This window comes from Bombina bombina, chromosome 7 (genome assembly GCF_027579735.1).
Source record: "Bombina bombina isolate aBomBom1 chromosome 7, aBomBom1.pri, whole genome shotgun sequence".
NCBI lineage: Eukaryota > Metazoa > Chordata > Amphibia > Anura > Bombinatoridae > Bombina > Bombina bombina.
Window position 1 is genome coordinate 574,226,028 of NC_069505.1, and position 27,014 is coordinate 574,253,041.

Genomic DNA, 27,014 nt, shown 5'->3' on the forward strand with positions numbered 1-27,014 from the left:
GCATGTGTGTGTGTGCATGTGTGTGTGTGTGTGTCTGTGTGTGTGCGTGCATGCATATGTTTGTGTGTGTGTCTGTGTGTGTGTGCATATGTGTGTGTGCATGTGTGCGTGCATGTGTGCGTGCATGTGTGTGTGCATGTCTGCGTGTGTGTGCGTCTGTCTGTCTGTATGTGTGCATGTGTGTGTGTGTGTGTGCATGTGTACGTGTGCATGTCTGTGTGTGTGTGCATGTGTGTGTGTGTCTGTTTGTGTGCATATGTGAGGAGTAGTACAAATAGGGATATCTCGTCAAACTTAATGTGACAGGTACCATGCCCCTTTATATGCAAACCACGCCCCTTTATAGGCAAATCTCCGCCCCTTTATAGGCAAATTCACGCCCCTTTATAGGCAGATTCACGCCCCTTTATAGGCAGATCCCCGCCCCTTTATATGCAGATCCCCGCCCACTATTTTCCATATTTTACGCCCCTTTTATGGCTTCTTCTAAGAGCATTTTAACATTTATTTTAATGTTAAAATAATTCCCTTTTATGGCTTCTTTTAAGAGCATTTTAACATTTATTTTAATGTTAAAATAATAAACAATATAATTTATTTTAAATAGTGTTGTGTTAATGTTTTATGTATCATTTAACTGATATTTTGTAACATTTCAATGCGATTAAATAAAGCGCAGAATTTATTTTCTTTTTTAAAACTTTTATTTGAGTCATAAAGCAGAAAAAAAAAAAAAAAAGTTTTATACAGAAAACAACATTTGATAAAATTTACAAAGTCAACCACGTTGAAGGATTAAAAAGTGATTTAGGTCTTTTCTTTGATGTCAGGTAACCTTGAGGTGTAGTTAGTCCCATGGTGGGTGTTGAAGGTGATGGTAAAATATCATGTTGCGGCAATGTCTCTGGTAAATGAGTAATATCCCTAATTTCCATTTTTAGATGTTCAAAATTATCCCTTTTTCTAGCATTACCAATAACTGACGATGGAATATTTAGTTCAGCCATAGCTTTCATAAAAGACTCCCAACCTTGCGGTGTTTTGCGCATGGTCACATTGTGACTTTGTGTAGCGCAACATACTAAGTCTAGTATGTTTGAACCAATAATTGTTTGGTTTTTGTAAACAAACTCCCCATTATCATTCCAATTAGTTATATGTTTGGATTGTGCCATTTTAGAAAGAAGTAATTCAGCATTTTTCTTAAACCTGTCATGCACATTGTTAACAACTTCATGAAATATTCTATCACCCTTTTCAATAGATACACTACTTGTGTTATTATCAGTGTGAATAGGTTCTCCTGGGGGCATTAAAAGTCTTAAAGTAATATTCTCTCTAGAATTTTATTTAGCAAACACCAGATATTTTTGCAATGCAGCATTGTACTTTTTAATTTTTACATCTTCAGGTAAATTAGAATTATTTAAGATATCAGCAATTTCATCATCCAAGCGTGTTGTAACTGCGTGACGAATATCTGTATCACCCTGTTGTGTACGTTTCAAGCGGTCCACATCCTGTTTTGGTACCAGGTACATTTTTTGAGTATGCTCCATTAACGGTTAGTTAAGAGACAGTCAGTAGAGGTATAGCAAAGCCTAAAAGTGGTGCTAAAAATCCACCAGATTGATTTACCAGCTTCTTCTTTTTGCTAATCGATATTGTCCTATTACTAAGACTTTTTATAATTTTGCTCCACTTTTTAAGACGTCCTTTCTGCTTTGCTGTCAAGGGCAATCTACCTTTTAAAATGTTCAGTGCTATTTCACATATAGCAGATATTGGGCGCGATCCGATATCGATCGCAGTTTGCGGCGCAAGCGAGGAGACCGGCGTCGCCCGCAGTTTCAGCTCGCAACTCGAGCCATCCCATATAAGTCGCCGTCAGATGCTAACGTGCCGTAAGTCTCACAAACCAGCGATGTCCAGAAATCTGCGTAAGTACAAATTTCTGGCGTCGCCAGTGACTTGCGCCACGTTAGAATCTGCCGGCGCCTATAAAACCTGACTAAAGTCTAAAACACCCGCACTGTCTAACACGCCTCCCTAACATAGCCCGCACTGTCTAACACGCCTCCCTAACATAGCCCGCACTGTCTAACACGCCTCCCTAACATAGCCCGCACTGTCTAACCCTCTATCCGCTATCCCCCCTCACTAGCCTAACAATAAAAATGCTATTAACCCCTAAACCGCCGCTCCTTTACCCCGCCGCAACCTAATAAAGTTATTAACCCCTAAACCGCCGCTCCCGTACCCCGCCGCCAGCTATATTATATCTATAACCCCCTAAAGTGAGCCCCTTACACCGCCGCCATCTCTATTAAAATGATTAACCCCTAATTTAATCTACCTACCCCGCCGCCAGCTATGTTATCTATATTAACCCTAAGTATATTATAGTTAATATAGTTATTACATTATATATATTAACTATATTAACCCTAATTATATTAGGGTTAATGTAGTTAATATAGTATTTATATTAACTATATTAACTCTATCTAACCCTAACACCCCTAACTATATTTATATTAAATTAATCTAATTAATTTATAAACTAAAATATTCCTATTTAAATCTAAATACTTACCTATAAAATAAACCCTAAGATAGCTACAATATAATTAATAATTACATTGTAGCTATGTTAGGGTTAATATTTATTTTACAGGTAAATAGTTAATTATTTTAACTAGGTATAATAGATATTAAATAGTTATTAACTATTTAATATCTACCTAGTTAAAATAATTACCCAATTACCTGTAAAATAAATACACCTACACTATCAATAAATGTAATAAACTACAAACATCTATCTAAAAATACAATTAAATTAACTAAACTAAATTACAAAAAAAAATAAAACACTAAATTACAAAAAATAAAAAAAGGATTACAAGATTTTTAAGCTAATTACACCTATTCTAAGCCCCCTAATAAAATAATAAACCCCCAAAATAACAAAACTTCCCTGCCCTATTCTAAATTAAACAAATTTCAAAGCTCTTTACCTTACCAGCCCTTAAAAGGGCCTTTTGTGGGGCATGCCCCAAAGAATTCAGCTCTTTTGCATTCAATAAATACAATCCCCCCCCCCCATTACAACCCACCACCCACATACCCCTATTCTAAACCCACCCAAACCCCCCTTAAAAAATCCTAACACTACCCCCCTGAAGATCTCCCTACCTTGTCTTCACCACACCGGGCCGAACTCCTGATCCGATCCGGGCGATGTCGTCCTCCAAGCGGCAAAGAAGAAATCTTCCTCCGGCGATGTCGTCCTCCAAGCGGCAAAGAAGAATTCTTCCTCCGGCGACGTCTTCCTCCAAGCGGCAGCAAAGTCTTCATTCTTCCGGCGGCATCTTCAATCTTCTTTCTTCGCTCCGCCGCCGCGGAGCATCCATCCCGGCCGACTGCTAAACTTGGAATGAGGTACCTTTAAATGACGTCATCCAAGATGGCGTCCGCCGAATTCCGATTGGCTGATAGGATTCTATCAGCCAATCGGAATTAAGTTAAAAAAATCTGATTGGCTGATTGAATCAGCCAATCAGATTCAAGTTCAATCCGATTGGCTGATCCAATCAGCCAATCAGATTGAGCTCGCATTCTATTGGCTGATCGGAACAGCCAATAGAATGCGAGCTCAATCTGATTGGCTGATTGGATCAGCCAATCGGATTGAACTTGAATCTGATTGGCTGATTCAATCAGCCAATCAGATTTTTTTAACTTAATTCCGATTGGCTGATAGAATCCTATCAGCCAATCAGAATTCGGCGGACGCCATCTTGGATGACGTCATTTAAAGGTACCTCATTCCAAGTTTAGCAGTCGGCCGGGATGGATGCTCCGCGGCGGCGGAGCGAAGAAAGAAGATTGAAGATGCCGCCGGAAGAATGAAGACTTTGCTGCCGCTTGGAGGAAGACGTCGCCGGAGGAAGAATTCTTCTTTGCCGCTTGGAGGACGACATCGCCGGAGGAAGATTTCTTCTTTGCCGCTTGGAGGACGACATCGCCCGGATCGGATCAGGAGTTCGGCCCGGTGTGGTGAAGACAAGGTAGGGAGATCTCCAGGGGGGTAGTGTTAGGATTTTTTAAGGGGGGTTTGGGTGGGTTTAGAATAGGGGTATGTGGGTGGTGGGTTGTAATGGGGGGGGGGGGGGATTGTATTTATTGAATGCAAAAGAGCTGAATTCTTTGGGGCATGCCCCACAAAAGGCCCTTTTAAGGGCTGGTAAGGTAAAGAGCTTTGAAATTTGTTTAATTTAGAATAGGGCAGGGAAGTTTTGTTATTTTGGGGGTTTATTATTTTATTAGGGGGCTTAGAATAGGTGTAATTAGCTTAAAAATCTTGTAATCCTTTTTTTATTTTTTGTAATTTAGTGTTTTATTTTTTTTTGTAATTTAGTTTAGTTAATTTAATTGTATTTTTAGATAGATGTTTGTAGTTTATTTAATTTATTGATAGTGTAGGTGTATTTGTAACTTAGGTTAGGATTTATTTTACAGGTAATTGGGTAATTATTTTAACTAGATAGATATTAAATAGTTAATAACTATTTAATATCTATTATACCTAGTTAAAATAATTAACTATTTACCTGTAAAATAAATATTAACCCTAACATAGCTACAATGTAATTATTAATTATATTGTAGCTATCTTAGGGTTTATTTTATAGGTAAGTATTTAGATTTAAATAGGAATATTTTAGTTTATAAATTAATTAGATTAATTTAATATAAATATAGTTAGGGGTGTTAGGGTTAGATAGAGTTAATATAGTTAATATAAATACTATAGTAACTATATTAACCCTAATATAATTAGGGTTAATATAGTTAATATATATAATGTAATAACTATATTAACTATAATATACTTAGGGTTAATATAGATAACATAGCTGGCGGCGGGGTAGGTAGATTAAATTAGGGGTTAATCATTTTAATAGAGATGGCGGCGGTGTAAGGGGCTTACATTAGGGGTTAATAATTGTAATATAGATGGCGGCGGTGTTAGGGGCTCACTTTAGGGGGTTATAGATATAATATAGCTGGCGGCGGGGTACGGGAGCGGCGTTTTAGGGGGTAATAACTTTATTAGGGATTTCGGGGGGGGGGGGATCGCGGTTGACAGGGAGATAGACATTGCGCATGCGTTAGGTGTTAGGTTTATTTTAGAAGATCGCGGTTGACAGGGAGATAGACATTGCGCATGCGTTAGGTGTTAGGTTTATTTTAGCAGCTAGTTTAGGGAGTTACGGGGCTCCAATAGTCAGCGTAAGGCTTCTTACGGCTGCTTTTTGTGGCGAGGTGAAAATGGAGTAAGTTTTCTCCATTCTCGCCACGTAAGTCCTTACGCTGCATATTGGATACCAAATTGTGCGGGTTTGGTATACCTGCCTATGTCCCAAAAAACTGCGGGCGACGGCAGAAATATACGGGCGTAACTTCTAGCTTACGCCGTATATAGGATACCAAATCCGCGCAATTATTGGCGTCGCCGGCTTTTGCGGGAGACGCTTTATATCGGATCGACCCCATTAAGTCTGTAGAAGCACCACGTAAAATAGTCTTTCTCTGTGTTGGTGAGGCATGACTTAACGTTTTTAAAGCTTCCCAATTGCAGAATAGCCTGCTAGACATGTTTACACACTCCTAATGTTTTAAGTTGAATGATGGATAAACCAAAAAACTTTACTTTTTAGAGGGCGACTTTTTAAAAATATATGCAACAGGTGTATCTGGTGGGAAGAGACATGTCCTTAACCTGAACTCATCAGGTGTGGTGGCTCTTAAATCTACTAACAAATAACCATAAGGGATATGTGTGGCATCTTCAAAAGCTTCTAAAAAGTAATTAGATTTGCCAGGGTACATCTGTCGTGCTAAAGTAGTAATTTGTAACTTATCTCTTGGGTTTTTAAAAAGTACCATATATTTTGTGTTTAAAGTGATAGTTCTGTTTTTTTTTACCCTGACAAAAAACATTTTGTACACGATACATGATACTCAGATTCCTGTGGTGTACATATTTTGTAAATGCCTTCTCAATTTCAGAACTGTCACTGGCAGCTTCCATCAAATCATCAACAATTGTTAAATTCATTTTATCAGGTGGAAATAAATCATCATCGACAAATGTGTTTGGAAGACCTTCTATAAATTTAATATATGGAAAAGTATATAATAATTCATCATACAATTTTTGCCAGCATGCATAAAACCACACAATATTATCAGGTTTGTGGTACAGAAGTGTGTCAGAATGTTGTAAAATTTGTTTTACAAAATAGCTTTTGCCTGAATTTGAAGGACCTGCTAAAATACAAGAAAAAGGGTGTTGCAAACGCGTGTCCATTGTTAGTGTTATATTAGTAACCAAATGGTAGTGTCGTAAAATCGTGTGATAACTTTCTTTTTGTATAAACACACTTTTGTGTTTTCCTTAATGGACGTGTCTCAATCTGCCAGTAGCGTTTGTTTCTGGTAATACACTGTTGCTCTACCACAAGTCTTTTTTGATTGTCTATGTTACAATTTAAAGGGTAGTCCAACACCAAGTCTTTTAAGCTTTCAAAATTGATTATATCTGTGTTAGCAGTGTTCAAGGTTATCCCCTTTACTTTAAGATTTGTTTTTCCATTGCTCAGTTTATACCCATACGTCTTGGGACCTGCAGAAACAAACTCTGTGATGTGTTCTCCGGTCAGTAGTTCACTAGTTAACTCCCCTAGATAATCACCCAGAGGTGGATTCCAGTCACCGTCCTTGCTCACAAATATTACAGAATCTGTGTCATGATAGAGGCACCTCTCTTGCAGACTGTCCAGTACTCTGTACAATTCAAGTCTGGCATATGCTGTATTTTACAACATTCTGACACACTTCTGTCCCACAAACCTGATAATATTGTGTGGTTTTATGCATGCTGGCAAAAATTGTATGATGAATTATTATATACTTTTCCATATATTAAATTTATAGAAGGTCTTCCAAATACATTTGTCGATGATGATTTATTTCCACCTGATAAAATTAATTTAACAATTGTTGATGATTTGATGGAAGCTGCCAGTGACAGTTCTGAAATTGAGAAGGCATTTACAAAATATGTACACCACAGGAATCTGAGTATCATGTATCGTGTACAAAATGTTTTTTGTCAGGATAAAAAAGCCAGAACTATCACTTTAAACACAAAATATATGGTACTTTTCAAAAACCCAAGAGATAAGTTACAAATCACTACTTTAGCACGACAGATGTACCCTGGGAAATCTAATTACTTTTTAGAAGCTTTTGAAGATGCCACACATATCCCTTATGGTTATTTGTTAGTAGATTTAAGAGCCACCATACCTGATGAGTTCAGGTTAAGGACATGTCTCTTCCCACCAGATACACCTGTTGCATATATTTTTAAAAAGTCGCCCTCTAAAAAGTAAAGTTTTTTGGTTTATCCATCATTCAACTTAAAACATTAGGAGCGTGTAAACATGTCTAGCAGGCTATTCCGCAATTGGGAAGCTTTAAAAACGTTAAGTCATGCCTCACCAACACAGAGAAAGACTATTTTACGTGGTGCTTCTACAGACTTAATATCTGCTATATGTGAAATAGCACTGAACATTTTAAAAGGTACATTGCCCTTGACAGCAAAGCAGAAAGGACGTCTTAAAAAGTGGAGCAAAATTATAAAAAGTCTTAGTAATAGGACAATATCGATTAGCAAAAAGAAGAAGCTGGTAAATCAATCTGGTGGATTTTTAGCACCACTTTTAGGCTTTGCTATACCTCTACTGACAAGTCTGTTAACTAACCGTTAATGGAGCATACTCAAAAAATGTACCTGTTACCAAAACAGGATGTGGACCGCTTGAAACGTACACAACAGGGTGATACAGATATTCGTCACGCAGTTACAACACGCTTGGAAGATGAAATTGCTGATATATTAAATAATTCTAATTTACCTGAAGATGTAAAAAATAAAAAGTACAATGCTGCATTGCAAAAATATCTGGTGTTTGCTAAACAAAATTCTAGAGACAACACTACTTTAAGACTTTTAATGCCCCCAGGAGATCCTATTCACACTGATAATAACACAAGTAGTGTATCTATTGAAAAGGGTGATAGAATATTTCATGAAGTTGTTAACAATGTGCATGACAGGTTTAAGAAAAATGCTGAATTACTTCTTTCTAAAATGGCACAATCCAAACATATAACTTATTGGAATGATAATGGGGAGTTTGTTTACAAAAACCAAACAATTATTGGTTCAAACATACTAGACTTAGTACGTTGCGCTACACAAAGTCACAATGTGACCATGCGGAAAACACCGCAAGGTTGGGAGTCTTTTATGAAAGCTATGGCTGAACTGAATATTCCATCGTCAGTTATTGGTAATGCTAGAAAAAGGGGATAATTTTGAACATCTAAAAATGGAAATTAGGGATATTACTCATTTACCAGAGACATTGCCGCAACATGATATTTTACCATCACCTTCAACACCCACCATGGAACTAACTACACCTCAAGGTTACCTGATATCAAAGAAAAGACCTAGATCACTTTTTAATCCTACAACGTGGTTGACTTTGTAAATTTTATCAAATGTTGTTTTCTGTATAAAACTTTTTTTTTTTTTTTTTTCTGCTTTATGACTCAAATAAAAGTTTTAAAAAATAAAATAAATTCTGCGCTTTATTTAATCGCATTGAAATGTTACAAAATATCAGTTAAATGATATATAAAACATTAACACAACACTATTTAAAATAAAATTATATTGTTTATTATTTTAACATTAAAATAAATGTTAAAATGCTCTTAGAAGAAGCCATAAAAGGGGCGTAAAATATGGAAAATAGTGGACGGGTAGGGTGGAAATATTGGGAGGAGAGTGGGCAGGGATCTGCATATAAAGGGGCGGGGATCTGCCTATAAAGGGGCGTGAATCTGCCTATAAAGGGGCGTGAATTTGCCTATAAAGGGGCGGAGATTTGCCTATAAAGGGGCGTGGTTTGCATATAAAGGGGCGTGGTACCTGTCACATTAAGTTTGACGAGATATCCCTATTTGTACTACTGTGAGGTATTCTCTCTCTACGTGTATATATAGTAGTATAGTAGAGCGCTGGAAATAAAATATACCAAACACTTTACAGTTTGAAAAGATCCTTTGTTCTTTTCAAGTTAAAATGCTAATATTTGGGTGGGAGTAAGTGCGCTAAAATAAGCTGAAGGTATCAAAAATAATAATATTGAGTGTGTGTGTATCACTTTAAATCTTGAGATATAGACGTATGTTATCTACTCATCTACTAACTTATAAATTTGGGTGACACTATTATACGGATTAATCTCACACAATAACAATTTTGGTGTTGACTGTCTCTTTAACACAACAAAACTAAACAAACAAAGCATCATCAACAGCCTCACAGAATCCAAAGCCAGGATCTACTGGTTTAAAGAGACATAAAACAGGTTGAGATCTGTGCATATCCTAAAAGGGCTAATTAGGTAAAAATAGTTTTCATAAAAAAAATTGTTTAAAAATTGCTGGCAAGTATTTTAAAATAATTTTCAAAAATAAGCAAAATTACTTACAACGCCATGGTGTCTGGAGTAGTCTGATCCACCCCCCATCAGTGTTTAGCATCAGGGGCGCGATCCGATATACAGGGCAAATGAGTATTTTGACCACATCATCCTCTTTATGCATGTTGTCTTACTCCAAGCTGTATAGGCTCGAAAGCCTACTACCAATTAAGCATATTAGGTGATGTGCATCTCTGTAATGAGAAGGGGTGTGGTCTAATGACATCAACACCCTATAGCAGGTGTGCATAATTATTTGGCAACTTCCTTTCCTTTGGCAAAATGGGTCAAAAGAAGGACTTGACAGGCTCAGAAAAGTAAAAAATAGTGAGATATCTTGCAGAGGGATGCAGCACTCTTAAAATTGCAAAGCTTCTGAAGCGTGATCATCGAACAATCAAGCGTTTCATTCAAAATAGTCAACAGGGTCGCAAGAAGCGTGTGGAAAAACCAAGGCACAAAATAACTGCCCATGAACTGAGAAAAGTCAAGCGTGCAGCTGCCAAGATGCCACTTGCCACCAGTTTGGCCATATTTCAGAGCTGCAACATCACTGGAGTGCCCAAAAGCACAAGGTGTGCAATACTCAGAGACATGGCCAAGGTAAGAAAGGCTGAAAGACGACCACCACTGAACAAGACACACAAGCTGAAACGTCAAGACTGGGCCAAGAAATATCTCAAGACTGATTTTTCTAAGGTTTTATGGACTGATGAAATGAGAGTGAGTCTTGATGGGCCAGATGGATGGGCCCGTGGCTGGATTGGTAAAGGGCAGAGAGCTCCAGTCCGACTCAGACGCCAGCAAGGTGGAGGTGGAGTACTGGTTTGGGCTGGTATCATCAAAGATGAGCTTGTGGGGCCTTTTCGGGTTGAGGATGGAGTCAAGCTCAACTCCCAGTCCTACTGCCAGTTTCTGGAAGACACCTTCTTCAAGCAGTGGTACAGGAAGAAGTCTGCATCCTTCAAGAAAAACATGATTTTCATGCAGGACAATGCTCCATCAGACGCGTCCAAGTACTCCACAGCGTGGCTGGCAAGAAAGGGTATAAAAGAAGAAAATCTAATGACATGGCTTCCTTGTTCACCTGATCTGAACCCCATTGAGAACCTGTGGTCCATCATCAAATGTGAGATTTACAAGGAGGGAAAACAGTACACCTCTCTGAACAGTGTCTGGGAGGCTGTGGTTGCTGCTGCACGCAATGTTGATGGTGAACAGATCAAAACATTGACAGAATCCATGGATGGCAGGCTTTTGAGTGTCCTTGCAAAGAAAGGTGGCTATATTGGTCACTGATTTGTTTTTGTTTTGTTTTTGAATGTCAGAAATGTATATTTGTGAATGTTGAGATGTTATATTGGTTTCCCTGGTAAAAATAAATAATTGAAATGGGTATATATTTGTTTTTTGTTAAGTTGCCTAATAATTATGCACAGTAATAGTCACCTGCACACACAGATATCCCCCTAAAATAGCTATAACTAAAAACAAACTAAAAACTACTTCCAAAACTATTCAGCTTTGATATTAATGAGTTTTTTGGGTTCATTGAGAACATGGTTGTTGTTCAATAATAAAATGAATCCTCAAAAATACAACTTGCCTAATAATTCTGCACTCCCTGTACGTCGTAGTTTGCGGCGCAAGCGAGGGAACCCCCGCCGCCCGTAGTTTCAGCTCGCAACTCGAGCTATCCAATATACCCTGCCGGCAATTGCTAAAGTGCCGTAAGTCAGATAAACTAGCGATGTCCAGAAATCTGTGTAAGTACAAATTTCTGGAGTCGCCAGTGACTTACGGCACTTTAGAAACTGCCGGCGCCTACAAAAACTGACTAAAGTATTAAATCTCCCGTACTGTCTAACACGCCTCCCAAACTTAGTCCAACACGTATACCCCTCTATCCACAATCCCCCCTCTCACTCCTAACAATAAAAAATTAACCCCTAAACCGCCGCTTCCGGACCCCGCCGCCACCTAATAAAGTTATTAACCCCTAAACCGCCGCACCCGGACCCCGCCGCCACCTACATTAAATATATTACCCCCTAATGTGATCCCCCTACACCGCCGCCACCTATATTAAATGTATTAACCCCTAATCTAATCCCCCTACACCGCCGCCACCTATATTAAATGTATTAACCCCTAATCTAATCCCCCTACACCGCTGCCATTAATATTAAATGTATTAACCCCTAATTTAATCCCCCTACACCGCCGCAAGCTATATTAAATACATTAACCCCTAATCTAATTCCCCTAAAGTAATCAGCTCTATTACCAGCCCTTAAAAGGGCCTTTTGCGTGGCATTGCCCCAAAGTAACAGCTCTATTGCCAGCCCTTAAAAGGGCTTTTTGGGGGCATTGCCCCAAAGTAATCAGCTCTTTTACCAGCCCTTAAAAGGGCTTTTTGCGGGGCATTGTCACAAAGTAATCAGCTCTTTTGCCTCTAATCTAAATCCCCCTACACCGCCGCCACCTATAATAAATGTATTACCCCTAATCTAATCCCCCTGATCGGAACAGCCAATAGAATGCAAGCTCAATCTGATTGGCTGATTGGATCAGCCAATCGGATTGAACTTGTATCTGATTGGCTGATTGAATCAGCCAATCAGATTTTCTTACCTTAATTCCAATTGGCTGATAGAATCCTATCAGCCAATCGGAATTCGAGGGACGCCATCTTGGATGACGTCATTTAAAGGAAACTTCATTCGTCGTTCAGTCGCCGGGCCAGCTGGATGTTCCGTGTCGGAGGTCGGAAGAAAGAAGATTGAAGATGCCGCTTGGAGGAAAACTTCGCCCTGATGGAGGACCTCTTCTTTGCCGCTTGGATGAAGACATCGCCGGGATGGAAGACTTCTTCTTTGCCGCTTGGATGGAGACATCGCCCGGATGGAAGACTTCTTTGCCGCTTGGATGAAGAGAGACATCGCCCGGATTGGATGAAGAATTCGGCCCGGCTGGGTGAAGACAACTCAAGGTAGGGAGATCTTCTGGGGCTTAGTGTTAGGTTTTTTTAAGGGGGGTTTGGGTGGGTTTAGAGTAGGGGTATGTGGGTGGTGGGTTGTAATGTTGGGGGGTGGTATTCTGTTTTTTTTTACAGGCAAAAGAGCTGATTACTTTGGGGCATGCCCCGCAAAAAGCCCTTTTAAGGGCTGGTAAAAGAGCTGTTAACTTTTGTAATTTAGATTAGGGTAGGGAAATTTTTTTATTTTGGGGGGCTTTGTTATTTTATTAGGGGGCTTAGAACAGGTGTAATTAGCTTAATATTCTTGTAATCTTTTTTTATTTTTCGTAATTTAGTGGGGGGGTTTTTTGTAATTTAGTTTAGTTTATTTAATTGTATTTTAGTTTAGATATTTGTAGTTTATTTAATTTGATAGTGTAGGTGTATTTGTAACTTAGGTTAGGATTTATTTTACAGGTAAATTGGTAATTATTTTAACTAGGTAGCTATTAAATAGTTATTAACTATTTAATATCTATTGTACCTAGTTAAAATAAATACCAAGTTACCTGTAAAATAAAAATAAATCCTAAAATAGCTACAATGTAATTATTAATTATATTGTAGCTATGTTAGGGTTTATTTTATAAGTAAGTATTTAGTTTTAAATAGGAATAATTTAGTTAATATTATTAATATTATTTAGATTTATTTTAATAATAATTAAGTTAGGGGTGTTAGAGTTAGATAGAGTTAATATAGTTAATATATATAATATAACTATATTAACTATATTAACCCTAATATAATTAGGGTTAATATAGTTAATATAGGTGGCGGCGGTATAGGGGGATTAGATTAGGGGTTAATAATTTAATATAGGTTGCGGCGGTATAGGGGGATTAGATTAGGGGTTAATAATTTAATATAGGTGGTGGCGGTCTAGGGGGCTCACATTAGGGGTTAATATAGTTTAAATAGGTGGCGGGGGTGTAGGGGGATCATATTAGGGGGTAACATAGTTAATGTAGGTGGCGGCGGGGTAGGGGGCTCACATTAGGGGGTAAAACATTTAATGTATCTAGCGGTGGTGTAGGGGGCTCAGATTAGGGGGTGATATAGATAATGTAGCTGGCGGCGGGGTCCGGGAGCGGGGGTTTAGGGGTTAAACACTTTATTAGGGATTGTGGCGGGGGATCGCGGTTGACAGGTAGATAGACATTTCGCATGTGTTAGGTGTTTTATTTAGCAGTTCGCAGTTGACAGGTAGATAGACATTGCGCATGCGTTAGGTGTTAGGTGTTTTATTTAGCAGTTTGCGGTTGACAGGTAGATAGACATTGCGCATGCGTTAGGTGTTAGGTTTAATTTTGCAGCTAGTTTAGGGAGTTACGGGGCTCCAATGCACAGCGTAAGGCTTACTACGCCTGCAATTTGTGGCGAGGTGAAAATGGAGTAAGATTTCTCCATTTTCGCCACGTAAGTCCTTACGCTGTATACTGGATACCAAACTGCGCTGGTTTAGTATACCTGTCTATGGGCCAAAAAACTACGTCCGAAGGCAGAAATATACGAGCGTAACTTCTATGTTACGCCGTATATGTGATACCAAACCCACGCAAAATTTGGTGTCGCCGGCTTTTGCGGGCGACGATTTATATCGGATCGAGGTCCAGAAACACAGGCATTGTATTTCAACTCACTTCACAGCAGCTTATTTGTTTCTAGGCATGCTGTCAGATCAGCGACTCCATCAGACTAGCGAACAGAAGTGACGTTCCGTCAGCTGTCTGATTAAAAACACACACTGCGCAGACGCAGCTCTTAGTCATAGCATTCCACTACCTACGTCACAGAGCCCATCAGAAGTTAGAACAGTTAATGGAACGCACTAAAGTTAGCTCTTTTGATGGAACACCTTGAGCAGCTCGGGTTACTACATAAAATAAAATCATCCAACAGATAACCATATAGCAATAAAGATGACAAATACCTCCCCAATGTGTACATATATTGTTACTATAATGTATTCTCGACTGATGATAATTTTTACACGTGTGTATCCCGTGCTGTCAGGGTTTACTAAGTGATTTGACTTTAAAACAACTTTGCAATTTACTTCTATTGTCTAATTTGTTTTCTTCTCTTGGTATCCTTTGTTGAAAAGGATACCTAAGTAGGCTCAGGAGCTGCTAATTGGTGGCTGCACAAATATGACCCATGTTATTGGTTCACCCAATGGGGCCTATCTATCAAGCTCTGAATGGAGCTTGATGCCCCGTGTTTCTGGCGAGCCTGCAGGCTCGCCAGAAACAGCAGTTATGAAGCAGCGGTCACAAAGACCGCTGCTCCATAACCTGTCCTCCTGCTCTGACATCGCTGGGATTCAACCTGATCAAGTACGATCGTGTTGATTGACACCTCCATGCTGGCGGCCCATTGGCCGTGAGTCTGCAGGGGGCGGCGTTGCACCAGCAGCTCTTGTGAGTTGCCGGTGCAATGCTGAATACGGCGAGCGTATTGCTCTCCGTATTCAGCGAGGTCTGGCGGACCTGATCCGCACTGTCGGATCAGGTCCGACAGACATTGGTAAATAGAGGCCAATGTGTTAAATAGCTCCCTGTAGTGCTTTGCTGCTTCTTCAGCAAAGGATACCAAGAAAATTAAGCAAATTAAATAATAACAACATTTAATTGGAAAGTTGTTTAAAATGACATGCTCTATCGAAATCATTGAAGAAATAATTTCAGTTTGATGTCCGTTTAAAGTGAAATTCTAGTGCAAAAACTGCATGGTTTAATTTATTTTTGCCATTGACATTATAGTTCTTACCTAAATTACAAGTGTAGAGCAATGGTTATTGCGAGCAGTGCAAATGCAACAGCAAGGTCACAATGTATTTATGGTCACAACAGTGTTCCCTCTAACGCCAGTTTTGTGAGCAGCCCAGTAGTGAAACAGTTAATTAGAGCAATTAGCAAATACTATACAATGCAGACTGCAAGGTGTTGTTCCCTTATTAACTGTTTAACTGCTGGAACGCTCACAAAACTGGACTTAGAGGGAACATTAGTCACAAATCCATATTATGGTCTAGATGTATCAAGCAAGGGCAGACAGGGGGGTACATATGCGTCCCTGTCTACCCCAGCTCACCTCTGGCGGGCAGCAATCCGCTGATGGAATTCAGCATTGGACATGAGCACTATATTTTGCCCTTGCGTGCAATCCCGCCTCCTGCCCGTGCACAGCCCATCATGCACGGGCAGGAGCTGTCAATCTCCCCGGTCGTATGACGACCGCTGCTTGAGGGAGAAGACTTGATAAATCGAGCCCTACAAGGTGATTGCTATGAAAGGGGGGGGGAGGAATTAACAATGTTCATAATATATTTTCTGTATGAAAAACAGCCATGACTAAGATAACATGATACCAGATATGTTAGGAATAGTGATGTGTGATAAGAGATAGCCTTTTGTATGACAGAGACGCCGTATGTGTATAAATGAGATTTATAACCAGTACTTTGGCGCTTTTGTTCTGTGTTTAGAATCCCAGCAATTGAACTTTTAAATTGTTCTTCAACATCCTCTGGAAGATCAAAGGAATATGGATCTAAAAAAAAAAGGTGGAAGAAAAATTTTAACATATAAAATAGTATTTAGTAGAAATTAGATTGTCAGCTCCTGAGACTAGTACTTACAGTGACAGCTGACTTCAGTTCCACTCCACCGTCCAACCTCTTGGCACTTCCTTTCTTGTGTTCCCATCAGTGTCATCCCCTGTGAACATTCATATCTCACCTTTTCATCAGTGTTGTATCGAATCCCAGTTTTTATAGCCCCCATAGGTACTCCAGGGTCAGGACAGGAACCAGCTTAGAGATAAAATGGCATACAAATAGTGAGTTTCCCTATATGACATCTGTTCCCATGTATATAGTGAATAGTAAATGGTATAAAAAAGTAAATGTTAAAGGGACAGTCTACTCCAGTTTTGTTATTCTTTAAAAAGATAGCTAATCTCTTTATTACTCATTCCTCAGTTTTGCATAACCAATACAGTTATATAAATATACTTTTTACCTCTGTGATTACCTTGTATCTAAGACTCTGCAGACTGCCCCCTTATTTCAGTTCTTTTGACAGACATACATTTTAGCCAATCAGTGCTCACTCCTTGGTAAATTCACGTGCATGAGCTCAATGTTATCTATACACATGAACTAATGCTGTCTACCCGTGAAAAGCTAATAAAATGCACAGCGATAAGAGGCGGCCTTCAAAGGCTTAGAAATTAGCGTATGAACCTACCTAAGTTTAAACAAAGAATACCAAGAGAACAAAGCAAATTTGATGATACAAGTAAATGGAACGTTGTTTAAAATTGCATTCTCTGTCTGAATTATGAAGGTTTAATTTTGACTAGACTGTCCCTTTAATAATGCTCATCAAGGGAAACATATAAAGCATTCATTCCAGAACAACAAGGGGTAAAAAAAACATTTTTCTTTCATGATTCAGATAGAGCATTGAACTTTAAACAATTTTCTAATTGAAATCTAGTATCAATTTTTATTTTTTCTCTTGGTATCCTTTGTTGGAAAGCAGTGATGTATGCTTAGGAGCGTGAACTTGTCTGGTGCACAATATGGTAGCAATTTTACAAAAAAATTATTTTGTGATTCAGACAGAGCATATAATTTTAAAGTTTCCAATTGACTTGTATTATCAATTTGCTTTGTTCCCAAGTTATTCTTTGCTAAAGAGATTCCTAGGTAGGCATCTGGATCACTACGTGACAGGAAATAGTGCTGCCATCTAGTGCTCTTGTTAATGTATAACATTAGTACTACATGACAGGAAATAGTGCTGCCATCCAGTGCTCTTGCTAATGTATAACATTAGTACTACGTGACAGGAAATAGTGCTGCCATCTAGTGCTCTTGTTAATGTATAACATTAGTACTACATGACAGGAAATAGTGCTGCCATCTAGTGCTCTTGCTAATGTATAACATTAGTACTACGTGACAGGAAATAGTGCTGCCATCTAGTGCTCTTGCTATTGTATAACATTAGCACTACATGACAAGAAATAGTGCTGCCATCTAGTGCTCTTGCTATTGTATAAGATTAGTACTACATGACAGGAAATAGTGCTGCCCTCTAGTGATCTTGCTAATGTATAACATTAGTACTACATGACAGGAAATAGTGCTGCCATCTAGTGCTCTTGCTAATGTATAACATTAGTACTACATGACAGGAAATAGTGCTGCCATCTAGTGCTCTTGCTAATGTATAACATTAGTACTACGTGACAGGAAATAGTGCTGCCATCTAGTGCTCTTGCTATTGTATAAGATTAGTACTACATGACAGGAAATAGTGCTGCCCTCTAGTGATCTTGCTAATGGATAACATTAGTACTACATGAGAGGAAATAGTGCTGCTATGTAGTGCTCTTGCTAATGTATAACATTAGTACTACATGACAGGAAATAGTGCTGCCCTCTAGTGCTCTTGCTAATGTATAACATTAGTACTAAGTGACAGGAAATAGTGCTGCCATCTAGTGCTCTTGCTAATGTATAACATTAGTACTACATGACAGGAAATAGTGCTGCCATCTAGTGCTCTTGCTAATGTATAACATTAGTACTACATGACAGGAAATAGTGCTGCCATCTAGTGCTCTTGCTATTGTATAAGATTAGTACTACATGACAGGAAATAGTGCTGCCCTCTAGTGATCTTGCTAATGGATAACATTAGTACTACATGACAGGAAATAGTGCTGCCCTCTAGTGCTCTTGCTAATGTACAACATTAGTACTACATGACAGGAAATAGTGCTGCCATCTAGTGCTCTTGCTAATGTATAACATTAGTACTACATGACAGGAAATAGTGCTGCCATCTAGTGCTCTTGCTAATGTACAACATTAGTACTACATGGCAGGAAATAGTGCTGCCATCTAGTGATCTTGCTAATGTATAACATTAGTACTATATGACAGGAAATACTGCTGCCATCTAGTGTTCTTGCTAATGTATAACATTAGTACTACATGACAGGAAATAGTGCTGCCATCTAGTGCACTTGCTAATGTATAACATTAGTACTACATGACAGGAAATAGTGCTGCCTTCTAGTGCTCTTGCTATTGTATAACATTAGTACTACATGACAGGAAATAGTGCTGCCATCTAGTGCTCCTGCTAATGTATAACATTAGTACTACATGACAAGAAATAGTGCTGCCATCTAGTGCTCTTACTAGTATATAACATTAGTACTACATGACAAGAAATAGTGCTGCCATCTAGTGCTCTTGCTAATGTATAACATTAGTACTACATGACAGGAAATAGTGCCGCCCTCTAGTGCTCTTGCTAATGTATAACATTAGTACTACATGACAGGAAATAGTGCTGCCATCTAGTGCTCTTGCTAATGTATAACATTAGCTCTACATGACAGGAAATAGTGCTGCCCTCTAGTGCTCTTGCTAATGTATAACATTAGTACTACATGACAGGAAATAGTGCTGCCCTCTAGTGCTCTTGCTAATGTATAACATTAGTACTACATGACAGGACATAGTGCTGCCATCTAGTGCTCTTGCTATTTTATAACATTAGCACTACATTACAGGAAATAGTGCTGCCATCTAGTGTTCTTGCTAATGTATAACATTAGTACTACATGACAGGAAATAGTGCTGCCATCTAGTGTTCTTGCTAATGTATAACATTAGCTCTACATGACAGGAAATAGTGCTGCCCTCTAGTGCTCTTGCTAATGTATAACATTAGTACTACATGACAGGAAATAGTGCTGCCCTCTAGTGCTCTTGTTAATGTATAACATTAGTACTACATGACAGGAAATAGTGCTGCCATCTAGTGCTCTTGCTAATGTATAACATTAGTACTACATGACAGGAAATAGTGCTGCCCTCTAGTGCTCTTGTTAATGTATAACATTAGCACTACATGACAGGAAATAGTGCTGCCATTTAGTGCTTTTGCTAATGTATAACATTAGCTCTACATGACAGGAAATAGTGCTGCCCTCTAGTGCTCTTGCTAATGTATAACATTAGTACTACATGACAGGAAATAGTGCTGCCATCTAGTGTTCTTGCTAATGTATAACATTAGTACTACATGACTGGAAATAGTGCTGCCCTCTAGTTCTCTTGCTTATGTATAACATTAGTGCTACATGACAGGAAATAGTGCTGCCATCTAGTGCTCTTGCTAATGTATAACATTAGTACTACATGACAGGAAATAGTGCTGCCATCTAGTGCTCTTGCTAATGTATAACATTAGTACTACATGACAGGAAATAGTGCTGCCATCTAGTTATCTTGCTAATGTATAACATTAGCACTACATGACAGGAAATAGTGCTGCCATCTAGTGCTCTTGCTAATGTATAACATTAGTACTACATGACAGGAAATAGTGCTGCCCTGTAGTGCTCTTGCGAATAGATAACATTAGCACTATATGACAGGAAATAGTGCTGCCATCTAGTGTTCTTGCTAATGTATAACATTAGTACTACATGACAGGAAATAGTGCTGCCATCTAGTGCTCTTGCTAATGTATAACATTAGTACTACGTGACAGGAAATAGTGCTGCCATCTAGTGCTCTTGTTAATGTATAACATTAGTACTACATGACAGGAAATAGTGCTGCCATCTAGTGCTCTTGCTAATGTATAACATTAGTACTACGTGACAGGAAATAGTGCTGCCATCTAGTGCTCTTGTTAATGTATAACATTAGTACTACATGACAGGAAATAGTGCTGCCATCTAGTGCTCTTGCTAATGTATAACATTAGTACTACGTGACAGGAAATAGTGCTGCCATCTAGTGCTCTTGCTATTGTATAACATTAGCACTACATGACAAGAAATAGTGCTGCCATCTAGTGCTCTTGCTATTGTATAAGATTAGAACTACATGACAGGAAATAGTGCTGCCCTCTAGTGATCTTGCTAATGTATAATATTAGTACTACGTGACAGGAAATAGTGCTGCCATCTAGTGCTCTTGCTAATGTATAACATTAGTACTACATGACAGGAAATAGTGCTGCCATCTAGTGCTCTTGCTAATGTATAACATTAGTACTACGTGACAGGAAATAGTGCTGCCATCTAGTGCTCTTGCTATTGTATAAGATTAGTACTACATGACAGGAAATAGTGCTGCCCTCTAGTGATCTTGCTAATGGATAACATTAGTACTACATGAGAGGAAATAGTGCTGCTATGTAGTGCTCTTGCTAATGTATAACATTAGTACTACATGACAGGAAATAGTGCTGCCCTCTAGTGCTCTTGCTAATGTATAACATTAGTACTACGTGACAGGAAATAGTGCTGCCATCTAGTGCTCTTGCTAATGTATAACATTAGTACTACATGACAGGAAATAGTGCTGCCATCTAGTGCTCTTGCTAACGTATAACATTAGTACTACATGACAGGAAATAGTGCTGCCATCTAGTGCTCTTGCTATTGTATAAGATTAGTACTACATGACAGGAAATAGTGCTGCCCTCTAGTGATCTTGCTAATGGATAACATTAGTACTACATGACAGGAAATAGTGCTGCCCTCTAGTGCTCTTGCTAATGTACAACATTAGTACTACATGACAGGAAATAGTGCTGCCATCTAGTGCTCTTGCTAATGTATAACATTAGTACTACATGACAGGAAATAGTGCTGCCATCTAGTGCTCTTGCTAATGTACAACATTAGTACTACATGACAGGAAATAGTGCTGCCATCTAGTGATCTTGCTAATGTATAACATTAGTACTATATGACAGGAAATACTGCTGCCATCTAGTGTTCTTGCTAATGTATAACATTAGTACTACATGACAGGAAATAGTGCTGCCATCTAGTGCACTTGCTAATGTATAACATTAGTACTACATGACAGGAAATAGTGCTGCCTTCTAGTGCTCTTGCTATTGTATAACATTAGTACTACATGACAGGAAATAGTGCTGCCATCTAGTGCTCCTGCTAATGTATAACATTAGTACTACATGACAAGAAATAGTGCTGCCATCTAGTGCTCTTACTAGTATATAACATTAGTACTACATGACAAGAAATAGTGCTGCCATCTAGTGCTCTTGCTAATGTATAACATTAGTACTACATGACAGGAAATAGTGCCGCCCTCTAGTGCTCTTGCTAATGTATAACATTAGTACTACATGACAGGAAATAGTGCTGCCATCTAGTGCTCTTGCTAATGTATAACATTAGCTCTACATGACAGGAAATAGTGCTGCCCTCTAGTGCTCTTGCTAATGTATAACATTAGTACTACATGACAGGAAATAGTGCTGCCCTCTAGTGCTCTTGCTAATGTATAACATTAGTACTACATGACAGGACATAGTGCTGCCATCTAGTGCTCTTGCTATTTTATAACATTAGCACTACATTACAGGAAATAGTGCTGCCATCTAGTGTTCTTGCTAATGTATAACATTAGTACTACATGACAGGAAATAGTGCTGCTATCTAGTGTTCTTGCTAATGTATAACATTAGCTCTACATGACAGGAAATAGTGCTGCCCTCTAGTGCTCTTGCTAATGTATAACATTAGTACTACATGACAGGAAATAGTGCTGCCCTCTAGTGCTCTTGTTAATGTATAACATTAGTACTACATGACAGGAAATAGTGCTGCCATCTAGTGCTCTTGCTAATGTATAACATTAGTACTACATGACAGGAAATAGTGCTGCCCTCTAGTGCTCTTGTTAATGTATAACATTAGCACTACATGACAGGAAATAGTGCTGCCATTTAGTGCTCTTGCTAATGTATAACATTAGCTCTACATGACAGGAAATAGTGCTGCCCTCTAGTGCTCTTGCTAATGTATAACATTAGTACTACATGACAGGAAATAGTGCTGCCATCTAGTGTTCTTGCTAATGTATAACATTAGTACTACATGACTGGAAATAGTGCTGCCCTCTAGTTCTCTTGCTTATGTATAACATTAGTGCTACATGACAGGAAATAGTGCTGCCATCTAGTGCTCTTGCTAATGTATAACATTAGTACTACATGACAGGAAATAGTGCTGCCATCTAGTGCTCTTGCTAATGTATAACATTAGTACTACATGACAGGAAATAGTGCTGCCATCTAGTTATCTTGCTAATGTATAACATTAGCACTACATGACAGGAAATAGTGCTGCCATCTAGTGCTCTTGCTAATGTATAACATTAGTACTACATGACAGGAAATAGTGCTGCCCTGTAGTGCTCTTGCGAATAGATAACATTAGCACTATATGACAGGAAATAGTGCTGCCATCTAGTGTTCTTGCTAATGTATAACATTAGTACTACATGACAGGAAATAGTGCTGCCATCTAGTGCTCTTGCTAATGTATAACATTAGTACTACATGACAGGAAGTAGTGCTGCCATCTAGTGCTCTTGCTAATGTATAACATTAGCACCACATGTCAGGAAATAATGCTGCCATCTAGTGCTCTTGCTAATGTATAACATTAGTACTACATGACAGGAAATAGTGCTGCCCTCTAGTGCTCTTGCTAATGTATAACATTAGTACTACATGACAGGAAATAGTGCTGCCCTCTAGTGCTCTTGCTAATGTATAACATTAGCACTATATGACAGGAAATAGTGCTGCCATCTAGTGCTCTTGCTAATGTATAACATTAGTACTACATGACAGGAAATAGTGCTGCCATCTAGTGCTCTTGCTAATGTATAACATTAGTATTACATGACAGGAAATAGTGCTGCCCTCTAGTGCTCTTGCTAATGTATAACATTAGTACTACATGACAGGAAATAGTGCTGCCCTCTAGTGCTCTTGTTAATGTATAACATTAGTAGTACATGACAGGAAATAGTGCTGCCATCTAGTGCTCTTGCTAATGTATAACATTAGCACTACATGACAGGAAATAGTGCTGCCATCTAGTGCTCTTGCTAATGTATAACATTAGTATTACATGACAGGAAATAGCGCTGCCCTCTAGTGCTCTTGCTAATGTATAACATTAGTACTACATGACAGGAAATAGTGCTGCCCTCTAGTGCTCTTGCTAATGTATAACATTAGTACTACATGACAGGAAATAGTGCTGCCCTCTAGTGCTCTTGCTAATGTATAACATTAGTACTACATGACAGGAAATAGTGCTGCCCTCTAGTGCTCTTGCTAATGTATAACATTAGCACTATATGACAGGAAATAGTGCTGCCATCTAGTGCTCTTGCTAATGTATAACATTAGTACTACATGACAGGAAATAGTGCTGCCATCTAGTGCTCTTGCTAATGTATAACATTAGTATTACATGACAGGAAATAGTGCTGCCCTCTAGTGCTCTTGCTAATGTATAACATTAGTACTACATGACAGGAAATAGTGCTGCCCTCTAGTGCTCTTGTTAATGTATAACATTAGTAGTACATGACAGGAAATAGTGCTGCCATCTAGTGCTCTTGCTAATGTATAACATTAGCACTACATGACAGGAAATAGTGCTGCCATCTAGTGCTCTTGCTAATGTATAACATTAGTATTACATGACAGGAAATAGCGCTGCCCTCTAGTGCTCTTGCTAATGTATAACATTAGTACTACATGACAGGAAATAGTGCTGCCATCTAGTGCTCTTGCTAATGTATAACATTAGTACTACATGACAGGAAATAGTGCTGCCCTCTAGTGCTCTTGCTAATGTATAACATTAGTACTACATGACAGGAAATAGTGCTGCCCTCTAGTGCTCTTGCTAATGTATAACATTAGCACTATATGACAGGAAATAGTGCTGCCATCTAGTGCTCTTGCTAATGTATAACATTAGTACTACATGACAGGAAATAGTGCTGCCATCTAGTGCTCTTGCTAATGTATAACATTAGTATTACATGACAGGAAATAGTGCTGCCCTCTAGTGCTCTTGCTAATGTATAACATTAGTACTACATGACAGGAAATAGTGCTGCCCTCTAGTGCTCTTGTTAATGTATAACATTAGTAGTACATGACAGGAAATAGTGCTGCCATCTAGTGCTCTTGCTAATGTATAACATTAGCACTACATGACAGGAAATAGTGCTGCCATCTAGTGCTCTTGCTAATGTATAACATTAGTATTACATGACAGGAAATAGCACTGCCCTCTAGTGCTCTTGCTAATGTATAACATTAGTACTACATGACAGGAAATAGTGCTGCCATCTAGTGCTCTTGCTAATGTATAACATTAGCACCACATGTCAGGAAATAGTGCTGCCATCTAGTGCTCTTTCTAATGTATAACATTAGTACTACATGACAGGAAATAGTGCTGCCCTCTAGTGCTCTTGCTAATGTATAACATTAGTACTACATGACAGGAAATAGTGCTGCCCTCTAGTGCTCTTGTTAATGTATAATATTAGTACTACATGACAGGAAATAGTGCTGCCCTCTAGTGCTCTTGTTAATGTTTAATATTAGTACTACGTGACAGGAAATAGTGCTGCCATCTAGTGCTCTTGCTAATGTATAACATTAGCACCACATATCAGGAAATAGTGCTGCCATCTAGTGCTCTTGCAAATGGAGACCATTCTTGCAAAACTGCTGCCATATAGTGCGCCAAACACATGCACGCTCCTGAGCTAACGTCCCTGCTTTTCAACAAAGCATACCAAGAGAATGAGGAAAATTTGATAATAGAAGTCAATTAGAAAGTTGTTAAGAATTGCATGCTCTATCTGAATCATGAATCATATCCCTTTAAATTAATATTGATTTTTGGAAATTATCTTTAAAAAGCAGAGCTAAGTGCTGATTCTTGCCTAGATGTGCTAATTGGTTATACAATAAATATTTTATCTTGAAGGGAACTACCCATTAAAGATTCATTTTTCTTCAAAGCATTATCTTTGATTCCTCCTTGTTACAGAGGCAAAGAATTACTGGGGAGTGTGGGAAATGGGAGGGATACTTAAACTTTGTTGGGGTGTCTTTGCCTCCTCCTGGTGGCCAGGAGTTGAATTTCCCAACAGTATTAAATGGAATTGTGGATTCTCCATGCCAGGAAAGAAAATAATTTATCAGCTAAGCATACATTTTGTTTTTTTTATGGAATATTTTTTTTTTAATTAATTGTTAATGTGATGCTACTTTGGCTTCCTGTGTTGCTGGTATTATGCGACAGTATAAACAGTTTAATCAACAACTCCTTCTTTTGGATATTTCATTGAGACAGATCACTTTTCACTGTTGCTTAAAGGGACATGAAAACAAATGTTTGTCTTTCATGATTCAGATAGATCAAAAAACTTTAAACAGCTTTCCAATGTATGTATATGTGGTGGCTGCACATAAATATGCCTATATGCCCCTTGTCGTTGGATCACCATATTAGTTTAGCTAGCTCCCAGTCGTGCATTGTTGCTCCTTTAATAAGGGATACTAAGTGAATGAAGCATATGTGCTAATATAAGTAAATTGGAAAGATGTTTAACCCCTTAATGAACTGGTCTTTCTTTGTGGGTGCCGCCTACGATACCGCACTATTTTAGCAAGCTTTCGGGAGGGAGGGTCTAATAGCGTGGTCTAGATAGAAAATGTCATTTTAAGAGATTTTCCAATTGACATCCATTATCATCACAGTTGTTTTATATGCACACTTTCTGAGGGCTCCATCTACAAAGCAGCGTAAGGGGGCAAAGAGAAATCCCCTTAAACTTCCTCGCTCAAGGTGATTGACAGGTGAGCATTACTCACTTAATGAAGTGTGTAAAGATTCTTACGGTCCAGCAGATGATCAGATCCGCTGCCTGCATCTAGCCAAGGTAGGCAGAGAACATCTCAGGTGGAGAAGCTTGCCCGCACACCAGTTAATACATCAGCCCTAAGTGTTATTGCATTAATTTTAAATGATGTAATTATTTTTAAAATAGACTATTTATTGTCATCATGAACTCAAGTGATGGAGATGACAATTAGGTTCAAAGACCATTAAAGGGACATTAAACCCAAAATTGTATTTCATGATTCAGACAGAGAATACAAATTTAAACAACATTTGAATTTACTTCTATGATCTAATTTGCTTCATTCTTTAGATATCCTATGTTAAAGAAAAAGCAATGCACATGGGTCAGCCAATCACATGAGGCATCTATGTGCAGCCGCCAATCAGCAGCACCTGAGCCTATCTAGATATGCTTTTCAGGAATGAATATCAAGACATAAAAGCAAATTAGATAATAGAAGTAAATTAGAAAGTTGTTTAACATTGTATTCTCTATTTGAATCATGAAAGAAAAAAATGTGGGTTTAATGTCCCTTTAAATACAGTAG

At 38.5% G+C, this 27,014-nt stretch overlaps 1 protein-coding gene across 2 annotated transcripts in view; it reads right to left on the reverse strand.

The window, feature by feature from the left end:
- The window catches only part of LOC128667088 (complement C2), a 263,324-nt gene that overhangs the window by 147,591 nt on the left and 88,719 nt on the right, over window positions 1-27,014 (reverse strand). For both annotated transcript variants that reach the window (XM_053721978.1, XM_053721979.1), the window contains exons 4-5: window positions 16,298-16,471; window positions 16,120-16,209 (exon numbers count right to left, since the gene is read on the reverse strand). In XM_053721978.1, the coding sequence (XP_053577953.1) occupies window positions 16,120-16,209; window positions 16,298-16,471 (264 nt within the window). The remainder of the gene's footprint in view (window positions 1-16,119; window positions 16,210-16,297; window positions 16,472-27,014) is intronic.